This window comes from Oratosquilla oratoria, chromosome 6 (assembly GCF_046742065.1).
Source record: "Oratosquilla oratoria isolate Oo_2021 chromosome 6, ASM4674206v1, whole genome shotgun sequence".
In the NCBI taxonomy this organism is placed as follows: Eukaryota; Metazoa; Arthropoda; class Malacostraca; order Stomatopoda; family Squillidae; genus Oratosquilla; species Oratosquilla oratoria.
The window spans coordinates 60,014,264-60,033,250 of NC_134782.1; the positions used below are offsets into that span (position 1 = coordinate 60,014,264).

Consider the following 18,987-nt stretch of genomic DNA (forward strand, 5'->3'; position numbering starts at 1 on the left):
GTACTATTTTACTAGTACTGATGTACAAGTGTACTAGTATTAGTGTACTAATGTACTAGTATTCGTGTACTAGTACAAGTGTACTTGCTCTAGTGTAATAGTTTACTTGTATTAGTACTAGTGTATTAGTACTGTTGTACTCGTGTAATAGCACTACTGTACTGGTAGTGTACTAGTGCTGGTGTACTAACACTAGTACTACTGTACCTGTGTACTAGTACTAGTGCAATAATGTACAAGTTCTGGTGTACTAGTACTAGTGTACTATTAGTGAACTACATTAATGTACTGTTATATTAGTACTTGTGTACTAGTACTAATATAATAGTGTACTAGTATTAGTAACTAGTAAGTGTATAATTGTACTAGTAATAGAGTACTAGTGCTAGTGTTGTAGTACTAACTCACCTGGTCACCTGTTCCGGTTGGGCCACCATCTTGCCCACAGGTCAAGGGCTGCCAGGCCTCCTATGGATTGCACTGGGACACCATTCAGGCCAAAGGTACGGGCACCAGAGGTGGAAATGTGAAACAGCAGACAAAAGGGTCAACTTTGGATGGTCGCCATGCACACACCCTTGAATCCTGGTTCCTCACATCCACCTCGCACTGCACTATGCCCAACTCTCTCTTTCTGGGGGTATGTTTGGGCCAACACACTTTCTTGTGTTCAGGTGATCCAACACCAAGTGCCAACACAGAATAGGCCTGGCTACAGAAACAAAGTGCCCCATACACAACCGTCACACAGACAGTGAGTGAACTCCTCATCTTACACTGTCCCACAATAACTATACAAAGACAACACAATATTTCTTCCTTGTATGACTTGTAGGCCAGTCTGGTGGATTTTGCTGATTAATCAGGAGCTGTGGGTCTTTTGTAAGAGAGGCCTGGGACAACAGATTGTCTGAATGTCTGAATCCTGCTTCTTTTGCAGAAGTTGAGCTGGGAAGGGCTGCAGGACCTCAAAATGTAATTTTCGCAGGAAAATTAATTTTTCCCTGATACAAACCTGAGGTACTCCTTACCCAAGGATACATGGCGCGTTTCTACGCGTTTCTACCGCTAACACTGTGTGTGCTTGAAAACACCTCACTCCGAGGGTCTGGGCAACCATTATCCTCAGTAAGGGGCCCTCCTGGGGCAAGGGGGGCCCCCCCTCCCCCCGCAAGGGTAGGAGGGTAGAAGCTCCATTGTCTGAGCCAGGTATGAAATTAGTCACGAGGGTTGACAGGCCAGGGAGAAGGAACTACTAGCGGGGTGGATGAGGAGGGCCATTAGAGGTAAGGAGTACCTCAGGTTTGTATCAGGGAAAAATTAATTTTCCTGCGAAAATTACATTTGTTCCGAAGAATACAAACTCTTCGGTACTCCTTACCCAAGGAGACTTGGACTTAGGGGGGAAGGAAGTATTTGTCTAGCCTGGGAAACCCTCGTAAGGAGAAAATGTAGAGTGCTAAGATCTACGTTGACCAGACCCTTATACATTCCCCGAAACTGTGAAGGGCACCTGGATCTGTTCCCAGAGTGGAGACAGACAGGGCATACTCACTTTGTACCCCTTGTAGGGCTCGAACTGATTCCCTTGGAATGCTTGAGAGCCCTCGGTGAGGTAAGGGAATGTAGGAGTATGAGAAGGACTTGAGATAGGTATCCCCGTGTTTGCCGATCCAGAACTTGGATGAGGCTTCAGGGTTGGCTGTGTGCCATTGGTACGGGGTATGTTATCTCAGGACTTCTTGGGCGGCCACTATGGGGCCTAGAGAGAAGGTCCCTAAGGATTCCCACATGACATCTTTGAGGTAAAAGGAAGTGAACGTAGTCTGGGACTTCCATATACCTGCTTGAAGGACCTGGTTGACTGACCGATTCTTTCGGAAGACTAGGGAGGGTCCTATTGCCCTGAGGTCATGAGCTTTTGCTCCAGGGTAATCCGTGGGGCTCGAGGCGTAGGCCCTGCGGATGACTTCCTTGATCCAGTAAGAAATGGAAGTCTTAGTGACGGGCTTGGGTGTACCCCTGGTAGAGACGAACAGTCTTGGCAAGTCTGGTCTAAGATGCTTCGTCCTCTTGAGGTAGGTCCGGATAGCACGTACCGGGCATAGGACCATTTCTGCATGTTCGCCCCCTACAAAGTCGTCCAAGGAAGGAATACTAAAGGACCAGAATCTAGGGTCGGCTTTGGCCGGATCCTGGTTTTGGCAACGAATTGGGGCAGAAAAGTGAAGGAGACCTCTTGCCATCCTTTCGAGTGGGCGACTCGATAAGAGATGGCATGCAACTCCCCGACCCTCTTGGAAGACGCCAGGGCCAAGAGAAAGACTGTCTTCAAGGTGAGGTCCTTGAAATTAGCATCTCGGAGGGGTTCGTAAGGGGGGCCCCGCAGAGCGTTGAGGACTAATGCCACATCCCATGGAGGAGAAGTGATCTCCCTGGGGGGGCATGATTTTCTGAAATGTCTGAAGAGCATGGAAATTTCTGGAGACAGGGTTAGATCCATGCCCTTCAGAGAAAACACCTGATTAAGAGCTGCCCTATAGCCCTGCACTGCCGAGAGGGAGATCTTCTTGGACTTCCGGAGGAAGTGGAAGAAGGAGGCAATCAGAGGAATGGTGGCTTGCTCTGGGGCTATTGCTCGGGAGTGGCACCATTCTGCAAAAGCATTCCACTTCCCTTGATAAAGGGCAGCTGAGGAAGAGCGAATAGGGGAGGACATGTCTTCTGCCACTTCTTTGGGGAAACCCTTCTCTAGGAGGATCCGGACCATAGTCTGAACGCGTGAGGTGCCAGGGCTGACGGGTTCTTGTGCCAGGCCCCGTTGACTGGTTGATGTAGAAGGTCGGGTCTTCCCTGAAGGGCCAGGGGCTCCTCCACTGCTATCTCGAGGGCGTCTGGAAACCATGGGGCTTCCGGCCACCAGGGAGCGATCAAAGTCATCCGAAGGTTGGATGCGGTTCGTACTCTCTGGAGCACCTTTTGGAGCAAGGGAAACGGTGGGAAAGCGTAGGTGTCGAGGTTGTCCCAGCTTTGCAGAAGAGCATCCTCTCCCGCTGCCAGCGGATCCGGGAGAGGGCTGAAATACACCGGGAGCTGGTGGTTCCATCTGGTGGCGAAAAGGTCCACCAGAGGGGAGCCCCATTTGTTGATGAGGAAGGTCGCCACTTCCGGATGGAGGGACCACTCCGTGCTGATTACCTGACTCCTTCTGCTGAGGTGGTCCGCCCAGACATTCTTTTTCCCCTGGGATGTAGCGAGCTCTGAGTGTCACTTGGAGGTTCTCGGCTAATAGGAGGATCTCCATAGTGAGATGGCAGAGGTCCTGGGAGACTGTGCCCCCCTGCTTGTCGATGGGGGGGGGGGTCCTTGGACTCGAGCTAGAGACGGCTGTTCTATCGATGGCTCTGGTGTGTAGCAAATGTGTGTTGCTAGTGATTGCCGAGTCCACCACATCCGGGGGAATCAGCGTGTGGGTGAGCAGGGGGGCCCTCCTCAAAGGAGCATAAATCTCCCTGAGGAGGGGGTCACTGGGGTCCCCGAGGATGGTGTCTCTCCTGCGGGACTCGAAGTTGGCCCAGGACGTTGAGAGACAGGAAGCCTGATGCTTCAGGGCTCTGCTCGCGCTTGCCAAAAAAGCCTGGAGGTCGCATTCTTCCTGGGGTTGTAGTTCGGGTAAGAACTCCCTCGCCGAGGCAAGGAGGCGTTCTAGCCAGGAGTTCACCGCCAGGGACAGAGCCAGTGAATGAATGTGGTCGCTGACTTCCCTGCCGGAGAGGAGGACGTTTCGTCTGCGCAGCGACTCGGCGTCCGCCTTAACCAGCTCTGGTAACCTCGCCGGGATCGAGGCTGCTCTGAGGGTTGACCCCGATGGGGTGTAGAAGCGCTTCTGGTGTTCCAATGGGACCGGAAGCCAACGCGCCTTCTCGGTCGTCCTTGTTGCGAGAGCGTCGGAGGCCTGGGCCATGGCTCTCGCCGTCTGCGTACTCCATGGAAGGTGGAGGGGAGGAGGCTGGGCTTTCTGAGAGTTGGCCGTCATGAAGATGTCAGACTCGAATGTGGCTTCCTCTTCTTTCGGGGGGCCCAGTCGATTCGCCCTCCGAACCCTCGCGAGGACGTCCGAGAAGGAAGGGGGGACCACCATCGAGGATTCCGACTGGGAAACGGGAGGGGAAAGGGAGCGTGACCCCCCCCCCCTACGGCGCTGTGGACATCGTCGTCGGCGTAGGAGGGGTCGGCACGGGCAGAGAGGAACCGCACGCTACCATCCTCGTCACTGATGGGTTCAGGGGGGGGCTGAGCAAGTGGAAGCTGGTCGAGGGGGGCCCTTGGGGGCGGAGACTCCTCACGAGCTTCCGTGCGGTGCACGAACCGCGCTTGAGAAGCGCGGAAAAATTCCCGTTGGGCCTCCATCTGTTCCTTCAACGTAGTGACGAGTGAACAGAGAGTGGGGAGGAGGTCCGGGGAATGTCCTCTTGGAGGGTCCCGCCTGGGTGCGGATGGTCCGGGAGACGCCAGGGGGAGACTGCCTCCTCTGGACGAAGCTGAGTCACCTACGACGAACGCGCGTGTGGGTACACCTCGGGCTTCCTGCCCACCGGGCATAGAAAGGGTTCCGGTGATGACCCGGCTCGTCTGACGAGAGGTGGAAGGGGTGGGACTGGGGGTCACCCGAGAAGGAGAAGAGGCTGACGCGCTCCGAATCTCCGAACTCGGTTCCTTTGTCCGTGGGGGGGTGGAGCTGCCGGCGGGGAGCATCGCGGGGCCAGCGGACGCAACCGGGAAAAAGCTCGTACCCGGGGGGTAGTTCGCGGGGGCTAAAAGCGCGTGCCCGTCGAAACTAGCCCCCCTTTCGGCAGGAACAGGAGACAATTTAGCCTGAGACTGACTCGGGGCGGCTATTGTACAACCTTTCCGTTTACTACGCTTAGGAGGGGGGAGACAACTGCCCGCGTCCTCCGCCGACGTAGCATGCCTTCTCTTTGTGTCGGGTGAGGGGGGAAGCCATCTTCCTTGCCCGCGTATCTTGACCCGTGGCTGCACCTTCCGGTGAGCATGAAAATACGCGGACCACTGCTTATCACCCCATTGAGCGCACGTAGTACACGGGGATGAAGGGGAACATTCCAGATTCCGACAATGGATACACCAAGAGTGTGGGTCCACAGTTGTCGGTGGGAGAAGAGCCCGGCAGCGAAATTCACCACGGGCGAAGGCACACATGCTATCGCGAACAACAACACTAGGACCAGATTCCATACTTACAGAGAAGCGGAGAATACCCGGTGGAGATTAAAGAGAGGGATAAAGGGAGGACAGGGGTCTCCAGCGCTTCCAAGCAGGGGGAAGGCGGCGATGCAGGACGTTCCACACAAAGGACGCCGTTGGAAGGGTGTAGAAGGCCGATGCCGATTGCGTTCGAGATAATCGAACGATCCAAGCAGGGGGAAGGCGGCGATGCAGGACGTTCCACACAAAGGACGCCGTTGGAAGGGTGTAGAAGGCCGATGCCGATTGCGTTCGAGATAATCGAACGATGCGGGATTGGCGCAGGAAATTAATTTCCTGATACAAGCACGGGAGCGGGGAAACGGTCCCCGAACTGGACTTCAGTGTTAGCCGGACTGTGAGAGATGTTGACTCGATCGCTACCGCTTAGACAATGGAGCTTCTACCCTCCTACCCTCCCCCCCTTGCCCCAGGAGGGCCCCTTACTGAGGATAATGCTTGCCCAGACCCTCGCAGTGAGGTGTTTTCAAGCACACACAGTGATAGCGGTAGAAACGCACGCGCCGCGTATCCTTGGGTAAGGAGTACCGAAGAGTTTGTATTCTTCGGAACAAACAGAATTTTATACCAGATTGGGAAAACCTCATCCTCAGGTTGGCAAGGAATTTTCTTGTTACCATGCACTGAATTTTCAGGTTAATGAATCTGCCAATATTTGTAAAATATTTTATTGAAGCAGCTAATTATTTTTTATAATAAACACACTTTTAAAAATATATCAGATAGACATAAAAGATGAGGGATGGATATGAGCTGTTACAAAAAATAATCCCAATGGATGACCATAGAAATATTCAACCAAGTGCATGCAAGCGCACTCTCCCAAATCTCACCTTTTATGAGCTATTACAATTTTGTTCTATTACAAATCATACTTTGTATGTGAACAGTTTCTTAGGGGTAATACATAGATTTTATGGAATACTTTTATGTTACTTTTAAGTCTACCTACCCATTACCTTCTAACTGTGGGCATACTACCTGCTTGTGGTGCCCCTTTTTGTATTTAATGTACGACCAATGACCAAATGTCAGGTAATATAAATTGGTTTAGGTGTGGGAGCTAACAATCCCTCCACCTTAAACCCACTGTTACTACATACATATACCAAAGGCTTTTTCCCCCATCATGGGGGGGTAGCCAAAAAGAAAAAGGCATAGAAACCACTCCCACCCATTCCATTTCCTATATATTCCACTCTCCTTCACCCTCCCTCCCTCTTATCTTGGCACCTCCTGGATGATGGGTCATCCCTGCATCCAGTCCACTGCCCTGGGTCAGAAGCAGTGTCGCAAGACACAGCAAGGCCGCTTCATAAATTCGGCGACCCCCTCCAATGCAGAAAAGGAGATGGAGAGAAATCCCTTTGGGCTGTGTCAATTTTTTTTTTTTTTTTTTCTCTCTCCATACATACCTCCTCACCCCCCATCCCCCTCATGCATCACAGCATCATCTATACACAACCCCTCTCCATTCACCCCTATCTTGTCCTCTCCCGTCCTTCCTCCACAGACATTCCTCTCTTTTGTAATGCTCCTTTCACCCCATCCATCCATCTCATCCTAGGACGCCCCCTCATATTCTCTCCTTCCACTTCTGCCTTCCACACTTCTTTTACTAATCTTTCTTCACTCATTCTTTCCATGTGTCCAAACCATCCTAATACTCTTTTATCAACCCTATCTCCAGTTCCCTTTCCACCCCTGTTCTCCTCATTTCTCACTCTATCCAGCCTAGTAACCCCTATCATACTTCTCAGACATTTCATCTCAAACACATTCAAACTCCTTCTCCCTTCCTCTCTCATGTTCCATGTTTCTGCCCCATACAATGCTGTTGGCACAACCACTCCAATGACCAAATGTCAGATAATATAAATTGGCTTGGGTGTGGGAGCTAACAATCCCTCCACCTTAAACCCACTGTTACTGAAACTACAAAAGAGAATCTTGATGGATCTTTAACTACATGACAACTGTGATGGAAAAGTGGACTTAGATTTGGAACATGTAATATTAGAAGTGCCTTCAGACCTGGCATTATACATCAAACTACAAATGAAGTTAAAATATATGGTACTGAAATCTTTACCTTACAAGAGGTATGCTGGCCAGGCCAAGGCAGTACACATCAGAACAGCTATGGGATGATATGCAGTGGCCAAAATGACAATAAGCACTTTCTACTCAGCAAGAAAAACCTTGGGGCCATCCTAAATATTAATTATATTAATGAAAGACTATACATTGGTCTGAAAGCAAGAAAGTTCAACATCTCTGCAGATAAGATCAAAGATGAATTTTACAACTGTATCACACTGCATAGAGAATCTACCTGGCTATGATATTAAAGTAATCCTTGGAGATTTCAGTGCAAAAGTTGGCAGATCAAAAGTATGGATAGGTACAATTGGAAGACATGCTCTCCACAATATGAACAATGACAGTGCTGAAAGATTGGCCCACTGGGCAGCTGCCATGAACTCAAGTGGTGAATACACTATTTCTATGAAAAGCTAGCCATAAAATGACTTTTAACCAAACAGATGAAGTCCCTATTTTAAGAAGATTTAGATATATATGTAATGTAAGTAGCTTCTGAGGTTATATGATAATGCTGACCAATTTTTGGTCTGTGCTAATATAAAATTGAAAATTAAGAGTTCATTAGTGTTAGGGATTAGTAGAGCAAGCAATTCATATTGATAAACTTAAAAATCTTAAGGTGCTGGAGGATTTCGGTCTTGATCTTTGCAACCATATTCAGGCTCTAAATCTAATAGAAGAAACAAGATAATCTTGATACATACATCTACCAAAGGATTTTTCTCCCTTACACAGGGGGGGTAGCCAAAACGAAAAAGGCATAGAAACCACTCCCACCCATCCCATTCCCTACATATTCCACTCCCCTCCCTCCCTCTTATCTTGGCACCTCCTGGATGACGGGTCATCCCTGCATCTTGTCCACTGCCCTGGGTCAGAAGCAGTGTCGCAAGACAAAGCACATCCACAGCAAGGCTGCTTCATTAAATTAGCAACCCCACCTCTCTGTCCCCTCATGCAGAAAAGGAGAAGACGGGGAGAAATCCCTTTGGGCTGCGTCAAATTTTTCTCAAACATACTACCTCACCCTCCCATTTCACCTCATGCATCACATCATCATCCATCATTTTCCATTCACCCCTGTCTTCTGTCCTCTCCTGTCCTTCCTCAACAGACATTCCCCTCTTCCCCAAAGCCCCTTTCACCCCATCCATCCATCTCATCCTAGGTCACCCCCTCATATTCACTCCCTCCACATCTGCCTTCCATACCTCTTTTACTAGTCTTTCTTCACTCATTCTTTCCATGTGTCCAAACCATCCCAATACTCTTTCATCCACCCTATCTCCAACTCTCTTACCACCCCATTCTCCTCCTCACCTCCTCATTTCTCACCCTATCCAGCTTAGTAACCCCTATCATACTTCTCAGACACCTCATCTCAAATACATTCAAACTCCTTCTCTCTTCCTCTCTTGTTCCATGTTCCTGCACCATACAGTGTTGTTGGCACAATCACTCCTACTACACTCACAATCTCCTCTTAGCATCCATTCCCAAATGTCTATTTCTCATTACACTTTTTAATCCACCAAGGCATTTACTCGCTTCTCTCAATCAACATTCTACCTCCACCTCCACTCCACCCTTTCCTGCCACATTCACACCCAAGTATCTAAAACTATCCACTTCTTCCAGTCACTCTCCCTTAATGCTCACTTCCAGTCTCATCACCTTACTTTTACCCACATTTATCTTCAACTTTCTTCTTTCACACACTCTCCCAAACTCTGTCACCAACTGACTCAATCCCTCCTCTGATCCTGCTGCAAGTGCAGTGTCATCCACAAACAACAGCTGGCTCACCTCCCATTTTTCTCATTTTTTTTTAACCATCTCCAACCCCTGACCTACCCCCTTGCATTTACCTCTCGCACCGCCCCATCCATGTATAAGTTGAACAGCCAGGGTGACACAACACATCCCTGACAAAGTCTCACCTTTACCTTGAACCACTCACTCTCTCCATTTCTAATCCTGACACATACTCTACTACTCTCATAAAAACTCCTGACAGCTCCTGAAAGCTTTCCTCCTATCCCGTATATCCACAAAACCTTCCACAGTGCCCTCCTGTCTACCCTGTCATAAGCCTTTTCCAGATCCATAAAAGCCAAAAAAACATCCTTACCTTTTCCTATAGCTTTCTCACATATCTGTCTTACCACAAAAATCTGATCTACGCAACCTCTACCTGTCCTAAATCCACACTGTTCCTCTCCTAATCCTCTCAATCAAGATCCTCCCATAAGCCTTCCCAACTACACTTAACAAGCTAATCCCTCTGAAACTACTACACTCACACTTGTCCCCTTTTCCCTTGTAAAGTGGAACTATACAGGCACTCCTCCAGTCCTCTGGCACTCTACCCTCTCTCCAGCAAACATTAAATAACCTCACCAGCCAGTCCACCATCACTGTACCTCCTTTTTTAGACATTCTGCATGGCATCCATCCAGACCAGGTGCCTTATCTGCTCTCATCATCTTAACAACTGCCTTCACTTCATCCTTCCTTATTTCTCCTCCATTTTCCTCACTCATCACTCATTTTCTTAGCATTTCCCACCGCAACTATCTTTCCCTCCCAATCCTTCACATTTAGCAACTCCCTAAAATACTCTGCCCATCTTCCTCTTACTTCCCTCTCTTCTATTATCATCTCACCATCTGCACCTTTTACCTTTTCTTCTCTACTTGATTCGCCTCCTCTTCCTCTCTTAATTTTTTTCCAAAACATCTTTTTATTACTTTCAAAATTTTCTGTCATATTCTTTCCCCATTTCACATCTGCTCTCCTCTTTGACTCCTTTACCTTGTGCTTTACTTCTCTTTTCTTTGTACCTCTCATATGACTCCCTCATCCTATTTTGTAACTAAGCTGTGAAAGCTTATTTCTTCTCTTCAACAACCTTTATTTCCTCATCCCACCACTCACTACCCTTCCTTCTATTTCCTCCCATCCTTCTTGTTCCACACACCATCTTTGCACACTTTGTGACTCCCTCCTTGAACCATCCCCATTCCTCCTCCACTCCTAGTTCTACTCTATCCTTCACTCCCACTCCTCTCTCAGCTTCTTCTTGTACTCCTCCTTTTCCTTCTCATTCAGAGTTCACTCTAAGCACCTCCCTACCTTTTGTCCTTTTCCTCTTTCTACATCTATCCTCCACTCTCAACTTACCTTCCACCAAAAAATGATCTGATATTCCCCCATTCTCTCCCCTTTGAACATGTACATCCTTAACTCTTCCTATTATACTCATATCTACCACTACATAGTCCATTAACACTCTATCTACCACCCTTCCATCGACCACCCTCTCCCATGTGTACATATGCTTGACTTTCTTCCAAAACACTGTATTTGCTATCATCACAGAGAAATAATGAAACTTTTATTATACTACTACTGTCCCTCCATTATGCTGTCCCCCAACCCCTTGTTGCTGTCCTCTACCATTTCTCTGAATTTCATTTCCTTGTTTTGCCTACCCTGTGGTGGGGGAAAAGAATGCTGCCACCAAGTATTCCCACTTGGATTGTAAGAGGCAAGAAAAACGGGACAGGGATTGGGACTAGGCATCCTTCTCCCTGTAGCCCCACAGGGGACATTCCTAAAAAAAGTAAAGGCATAAGAGGGTCTAGGAGTTTTCCAACCAGCACCCTAAGGTTTGGATCTTTTAATGTGCATGGATGTGGTACAGATGAGAGTAAAAGGGAAGAGATAGGTAGTATGTTTGTGAGAAGAAAGATGGATGTGTTGGCTTTGAGTGAAACTAAGTTGAGAGGGAAGGGCGAGTGTGAGTTTGGGAGTGTAGTTGGGAGGTTCTCAGGAGTGAAGAGAGGGCGAGGGAGAGAAGGGGTGGCTATACTAGTAAGTGAAGAGATAGGTAAACGTGTAGTGGAGTGGAAGGAGGTTTCTTCAAGGTTAATGTGGATGAAGGTGAAACTGGGAAAGGAGATGTGGGTTTTTGTAAGTGCATATGGGCCTGGTAGTGAGAAGAGTGTAGAGGAAAGGGAGGCTTTTTGGATAGATTTAAATAAGTGCATAGAGGGCTTAGGGAGGAATGTTAATGTAGTAGTATTGGGAGACCTTAATGCTGGGGTAGGAAATGAACCAACTGATGGAGTGGAGAGTTGATGGTGGAGATGTGTCTAAAAAGAGAGTCGATGATAGCAAATAAAAAATTAAACAAATATCTAGGAGATCTTGGTAGCAAGGACCTTAAATCCATCTTTTTAGAATCACAGAGCAGCAAATAGTTACAAGGCAGGGGAAATAGCATTTCCTGAACAACAAAATTCAAAAGATAGAAGAGGATAACTTAAGCAATGAGACAAGAGGCTTCTACAAGGAAGTGAGGAAAGTGAAATGTTTCTAACTTAAAGCCATAGGCACATAAGACAATGATGGCAAATTGCAGTCAGGGGCCTCAAAAGGCCTAAAGCACCATTGAAGTGAGTGAATGAGTGTGAACAGCTTGTGTGTCCCAATTCATTGACAAGTATATACACATGGTGGTCCTGCCACCATCTTCAAAACTCATCAACATCCTCACCATAGTCTGAATGTCCTCATGGAGGCTTACACTTGAGCTCTGCACTGGGCCCAAGATTTGTCAATCGTGTTAACTCCAACTTTCAATATAATTAGAGCGATTGCTCATCTCTTACTACTATACACCAGTGAGAAAACTGCCCCTCACTAATACAACACTGTTTCTTCACCAAGAGATCTATGGTTGGGTCCAAAGATTGTTGTCAGCTACTGTGGAGCTGCTGAGTTCCAGTCAAACTTGAGGCAACAATTATAACTTTTCACAAACCCTTGGAATAGTTCATGTTTTTCTTTACATTTAGCAATTGTACAATTTTAAAAACTTCTTCCTCATTATGGATTCTCATGCATTCCTTTTTGACTTTTATATTTTTTTTTCCAATACTTTATTACTTCCCTTTCTCCATCCTATGCCATTTTTTTTTATATAGTTTCAGTCTTATCACATCTTTTTTACATGAGAGTTGTAAAAGTTTAACAAATTCCCCCCCCCTTTTTTTTATTCCCTCAATTCCCTCCAATTGGTTTCTTCAAAGAATTTCCTCAACCCCATAAAATTTACCTTTTTAATGTTGTATCTATCTTTATACACTCATCTCTCAACATAATGGAACATTCAACCCTTTCAATATGGTGAAATATTTTACAGGCTCTGTTACAGATGACATCTAGCAGACAATTTGATTCAACGAAGGAATGAACTGTGGAGTAAGACAAGGTCTACCCTGTGCACCAAATGCTTCTTAGTGTGCAAGTGAATGCCAATTCATATGCACTGTTTTACTACAGTGGGGACAATTTGTTTATTTGAAGTAGTGATGTTATTTTCAGATACTATAACAAGATTACCAGTCAACCCTGTCATGTGCTAGAGGTTGACAACCCCTGGTCTACATTAATAAAGATCCCATTTTGTTTTCAGTCAGATAAAATTGTCTAACATAACTAGAACAAAACACTGTCACCATGCTGAAGGGTTTACATATATTATTGTTATTATTATATTTAGCTATGTAGCTGAGAGATTAATTCTGAGCTGACAGGGATTTTGAACAGTATTCAATCATTCACTCTCAGTTGTATAAAACTATTTTGTGTTTGGCAGATCACAATTCATGAAGTATACTACCGTATGGGTAAAAGCAGAAACTATTAAAGAAAATAATAAATTGACACCTTTATTACCATTAGAAAAATCTATTGCATATATTGTGGTCCCTGTGTTGTACTATACTACAACTTTCTAACCAACTCTACCGTCTTTTCCTTGGGAGAACATCTCGTGATTTACAAATAATTTACACTATGAGGAACCAGCTTCACTCCCTACTCTAGATCTGGCTCCACTATCATTAATGGGCATTAAATTCCAACCACCTTTCCCATCAAGACGCAATAGGGTGTGGTGATACTTTAGGAGACTTTCCCTATGCCCTACACTGACAAGAGTTATCCCAAGGTCACAGCACTTTGTGTACAGTAGGTCCTCCATATCAAGACTAAGTGCACTTGTGGCTTCATCCAGGATGGCAAACTGTGGCTGATGATAGAAGACACGCATGAAGCATACTCGCTGTATCTCCCCAGGAGATAAGATATCATACCTGAAGTTGTAAACCAGTGAAACATCATTAGCACTGATGGGACAAAACCTTGATCAAAATTGAAACAAACCTTAAATAAATGCTTAAACTGAGATCACAACTGCTATTCTATCACTCCAATCTTCAAAACACATACTTAAAGGCCTTTTCACCATTATATGGAGGTGATAAGTCATGGCATGCTCCCACCTTTCATCCATCCCATACCCATCCAAAAACTATTCATTTTCCTTTTCCTTTTACCTCCTTGTGGATGATGGGTCATCCCTGTCCCCCTGCCCACTGCCTGAGTTAGAAATGATGTAGCAAGACACAAAATCTCCACAGGTAAAGCTAGACAGCCAAAGCTGGTTTACCCTCAATACTTTGTAACATACTGACCCTCCAACGTCATCCACTTGTACATAAAACAGACAAGACAAGGAGAAATCCTTCAGGTCACATCGCACCACTCTCTACCCTTACTTCTATTTCCTCCCATTCTCCACGTTCCACACACCATCTTTCCACACCTTGTGACTCCCTCCTTGAAAGACTCCCCATTCCTCCCCGAGTCCCAGTCTTACTCAATCTTTCACTTCCACTCTTCTCTCAACTTCTTGTACTTCTTTTCTTTCTAGTTTCAGCTTAAGCACCTCCCTACCTTCTGTCCTTTTCCTTCTTTCCTTTCTAGTTTCAGCTTAAGCACCTCCCTACCTTCTGTCCTTTTCCTTTTCCCCATCTATCCTCCACCAAAAAATAATCTGATATCCCCCACTCTCTCCCCTAAGAACATGTACATCCAGAACTCTTCCTACTCTTCTCCTGGTTACCACTATATAGTCTATTAAAGCCCTATCTACCACCCTTCCACCCACCACTCTCTCCCATATATACTTATGCTTGACTTTCTTTGTGAACACTGTGCTATCATCAACTCTCTAGACACATCACCATCAACTATCCACTACAATTTTTTTCTGGAACTCCACACTTCCCAACCACTCCATCTATTGATTCATCTCCTACCTTAACATTGAGATTTCCCAATACCACTACACTGACATTTCTCCCTAAACCCTCTATGCACTCCTTTAAATCTATCCAAAAAGCCTCCTTTTGCTCTACATTCTTCTCACTACCAGGCCCATAACCACTTACAAAGACACATCTCTCTTTCCAGTTTCATGTTCATCCACATTAACCTTGAAGAAACCTCCTTCCACTCCACTACACATTTACCTGTCTCTTCATTTACTGGTATGGTTACCCATTCTCTCCTTTGTCCTCTCTTCACTCCTGACACCCTCCCAACTACACTCCCAAACTCATCCCTCCCTTTCAATTCAGTTTCACTCAATGCCAACACATCTATCTTCCTTGTCACAAACATTTTACTTGTATCTTCTCTTTTACTTTCATCTGTACCACATCCACACACATTAAAAGACCTAAGCCTTGTGGTATTGGTTGGAAAACTCCTCCCAGACCCTCCTATGCCTTTGCCTTTTTTAGGAATGTCCCTTTTGGGGCTACAGAGAGAAGGATGCCTAGTCCCATCCCCATTCCACTTTTGTCACCTTTTACGACTAATGTGGGTACACTTGGTGACAGTATTCTTTCTCCCCTAACACAGGGTTCAGTGAAAAAGGAAATGTATATTTAGAGAAGTGGTACAGGACAGCATTAAGAGTGGGGCAACAGCATAATGGAGGGATAGTCTCAGTATAATAAAGTAGCATAATTTCTCGATGACTAGAGATTTCCTCTCTCAGACAAAAATGATGTGTGGATCTGGTCCATCAGGGTGCCCCATATAGACCCTAAAGTATCAGCTGCATGCTACTGAACAGATTTCAACTTCACAATAACATGCAGCCAATACCCCAGATGGGGATTTATTAGTGAACATTTAGCAACAAAACATTAAAAACACAGTATTCTGTGTGGATACTAATAAATTAATAACACATTTAATATCATAGCAGTTCTACTCACCAATTCCATCTGGGGTCAACAGTGAGCCCCCCACATCGGGTGACTAAATTCTTCATGCACAATAACTCCAAGTGGATAATTATTTCTTCCTGGTCCTCTGGACTGATGGGATAATTTGGATCCAGTTTCAATGGGTACACAATCTGGAAGTGATGACATAATTTCATGAGAGAGGAAGAAACAAAGATGTTGATTATACAAAGTAGGTTATCCTTGCTGGTTCTATTAATCACTTCAGTATGAGTCAAATTCTCGAGCATAGCATTGGCTGCCATATGTATGATGCATCACACTACTTGCATTATAAAATATAAAGTCACTGCTGTATTACTAGTTCTCTTTTACTTTGAGTAATAATAAACACAGAAAACGTGATCAAACCAGTTCACAGAATCTGGGGATAATTCATATACAACTACAAAAAAAATATGAGACACCAACACTGGCATCCTTGTAGGTGTCATCATACTAGAGAGGTTAAGTGTAGTCAAAGCTTAACCTTCTAATACATTCTGAGCAATTTAAGAGTAACCATTGCATATTTACCTCTTGTTTACACAAACATACTGTGGACAGGGGAAACTATATTAGAAACAGAGGTGCCTCAAGGAAAGGAGATTCTTGCCTGTTCAAGCAGCGATCCACTGGTTAGCAAACCATTCTGAGGTAAGTAAAAGACTGCTTTTGGACCAGGTGGGAAGCTGTGTCCCACTGATCCTTTGTCTACGGGCCACATCCCTCGTAAAACTCTCAGCAAGCTGGACTTCCCACTAGAGCTTGGTCCCATGATGAGCAGGTTATTTCCTCGACATATTTCCAGATTTAAATCTACAAAAACAAAGTATGATCCAGTTACACATCTTCAGTCTGAAAAAATACCTTCCCTTCTTATTTTTTCATTTTGTGGTCTATAACTACAAGTTTATGTCCAACAAGGAAACTACTTAGAAATTACAAATTGCCAACCAGCATTACTTGGACTTATGTGCATATAGCTGAGTAAGAACATACAATTTATCTATATACTAGGGCTTCCTCTCCCTTATAAGGGAGGTAACCAAAGATCATATAAGAAAAGGGTAAAGAAAAAGATAAATAATGAGAGTATGAGACATCAATCGACCTGTTGCCTCGGGTCTTTTTTCCATACCTGTGACTCCCAGGCAACCAGCAACAGTCACTGGATTGGATTAAGATATAAATATTGTGTTGTCTAGAAATAGCTAGGGTATGGCAATGTAAGATGTGCATGGTGTCCTCTGTACAATGGCTGTATCTAGGGCACTTTGTTTCTATAGCCAGACCTATTCAGTTACTGGTATTGTTTTAGTGATGGACAGTGACCTAAATACGTGGACTGTAGTTAACCTTGTGGACAATCTTGCACCATTGGCATGTATTATCTTACATTTCATGTGTTGGTTTAGTCAATTTGTGGTATTCATAATCTGGTTAATAGTCCTGTTTTCTGTAGGAAGTTGTGATAAGATGGTGTAGGTATTAATGTTTTGTTAATCAGAATTTGGTGTTGCGTATACTGGGCATTCTATTTGTATGTATGATATTGGCAAATGGGTGGGTCATTTTCTGCCGTGAGGTGGCCATGTGTGTAGTGGGTATACCTTGTTTTTAGACATATTAGTGCTGTTTTAAGATATGAGTTATGCTAGTGTGAGGACAACTATGGATGTATGTGTTTGATTTTTAATGATTTGTTGGGTGTTGCTCCCAGTGTCCTTACCACATATTTAGCATTGCTGATCAAAGAATCGGATAACTGTCTGTTACTGGCAGTAGGGTGGAAGCCCTGAAAGGAGTGGATGCTGTCTTTCAAAATATATAGTCAGTCATGGAAAGGCACTCACCAGAAGGATATAGATTTAGATGATTCATGAGTAGATTTTATGGACCAGTGAGTGATGGGAATTGGAGGTGGAGGTTGCTTGTAGGGCACTTGTGAATCAAATATGATTATATAAGATGAAATGAGGAGAGCAAAGTTTGGCAGTAAAGACTGAGGTGATGGGAGGGTGAAATCCAGATCTTGTTTCAGCTGGTGACACTGCTGTACAGTACTACCTCTCATTAACGGACTAAAAGGGGAGTAACGGTGTCCATTGATGTGAATAATCCGTTGATTTGGAGTGGTTTTTGGGAGGCATAGCGATTGCACAGCACTAAACAACAGCACCAAAAACACCACAAACACAGCTAATAAACATCTGTTAATGAGAGGTAGTTCTGTACCTTTTTTCTCTGAGTGACTTAGAGACCAGCCCAGTGGCCATAACTAGTTACCTGGGGCAAAGGATTTACTATGTAACACTGCTGCATAACCTCGCCCATGGTTTGAGTGGGGGCCATCGGTGTACATATTGATATTTTGAGGGAAATTCACTAGTGACAGTGACATTAATCTGATCATTTTTATGACGGTCGCATGTAGGACTCAAACCCACTGCTTTCGGCCACCCATGTTGGTTTAGTCAATGGTATTCATAGTGGGTTAAGGCTCTGTGAAGGTAATCTTACAGGTGGCCGAAAGCAGTGGGTTCAAATCCTACATATGATTGTCATAAAAATTATGTTGATATATGTTGAAAAGATAGACAGGTGGGAGATTCTTGATGAATGGCTTCAGTTGGGATTTGACAATTTGTTAAGGTTGCTAAGGTAATGCAGGGGGCACTGGAGGGCTCACTTAGGCAGTGTTGTGGGAAGGATTTTATCAGTGACTTCCAGTGTAGATAGGTCTCCTGTCCTTTTCTTATATATGGATAAGTATTGCATGAATATTTGCTGAATTCTTGATGGTCAACTGAGGTTTCAATGGTGTGGGAGACTATCTATATACCAAGAGGCTTCTTCTCCACATAAGGGAGGTAACCAACCACCCCAACTCATCCCACTCCCATCCATCGCCCATTAGTTTCCCCTTTATATAAGCTCCTTGTAGATGAAGGGTCATCCCTGTCCCCCTACTCACTACCTGGGTCAAAAGTAATGCAGCAAGACACAGCACACCCACAGTATGGCCCCATCACTTCGTTTACATGGCAACCCTCCCTCCTTGTCCCCTTATGCGAAAATAGAGACGATAGGAAGAAATCTCTTTGGGCTGTGTCAAATCAGTCCCTTCTCAATCTTTCACCCCTCACACCTATTTCTTGCCTTCACCCCTTCCCTGTCAATTGACATCCCCCTTTTACAAAAGGCACCCTTCACCCCATCTATCCACCTCATTCTCAGACTTCCCCTCAAGTTCACTCTACTTCTGCTTTCCATACTCCTTTTGCCAGTCTTTCCTTGCTCATTATTGTGTTGGTGGTGTAACTGGAGGCATGCTGGTCTTGCATTTGCTTAGTTGTGGGGTTTGAATCATGCACTCCTCTTCAATCCCTGGCAGTGACCTGCCCAAACTGATTGGATAAAAAAAAAAAAAAAAAAAAATCAT

General features: G+C 45.2%; 1 protein-coding gene and 1 long non-coding RNA gene across 7 annotated transcripts in view; one reads left to right on the forward strand and one right to left on the reverse strand.

Annotated features, from left to right (window-relative positions):
• The window catches only part of LOC143026509 (uncharacterized), a 48,810-nt gene extending 36,095 nt beyond the window's left edge, over positions 1-12,715 (forward strand). Inside the window, exon 3 of one of the 2 annotated variants that reach the window (XR_012966495.1) lies at positions 12,602-12,715. This is a non-coding gene — a long non-coding RNA (uncharacterized LOC143026509). Of the gene's footprint in view, positions 1-940; positions 975-12,601 lie in introns of those variants that run through there. The other variant, XR_012966494.1, reaches the window with a different exon arrangement.
• Positions 12,463-18,987, reverse strand: part of LOC143026507 (lysosomal cobalamin transporter ABCD4-like) — a 78,358-nt gene continuing 71,833 nt past the window's right edge. For all 5 annotated transcript variants that reach the window (XM_076187032.1, XM_076187031.1, XM_076187029.1 and 2 more), the window contains 3 exons: positions 16,159-16,361; positions 15,534-15,676; positions 12,463-13,556 (listed from right to left, as the gene is read on the reverse strand). In XM_076187032.1, the coding sequence (XP_076043147.1) occupies positions 13,256-13,556; positions 15,534-15,676; positions 16,159-16,361 (647 nt within the window). In that variant the 3' untranslated portion in view covers positions 12,463-13,255. The remainder of the gene's footprint in view (positions 13,557-15,533; positions 15,677-16,158; positions 16,362-18,987) is intronic.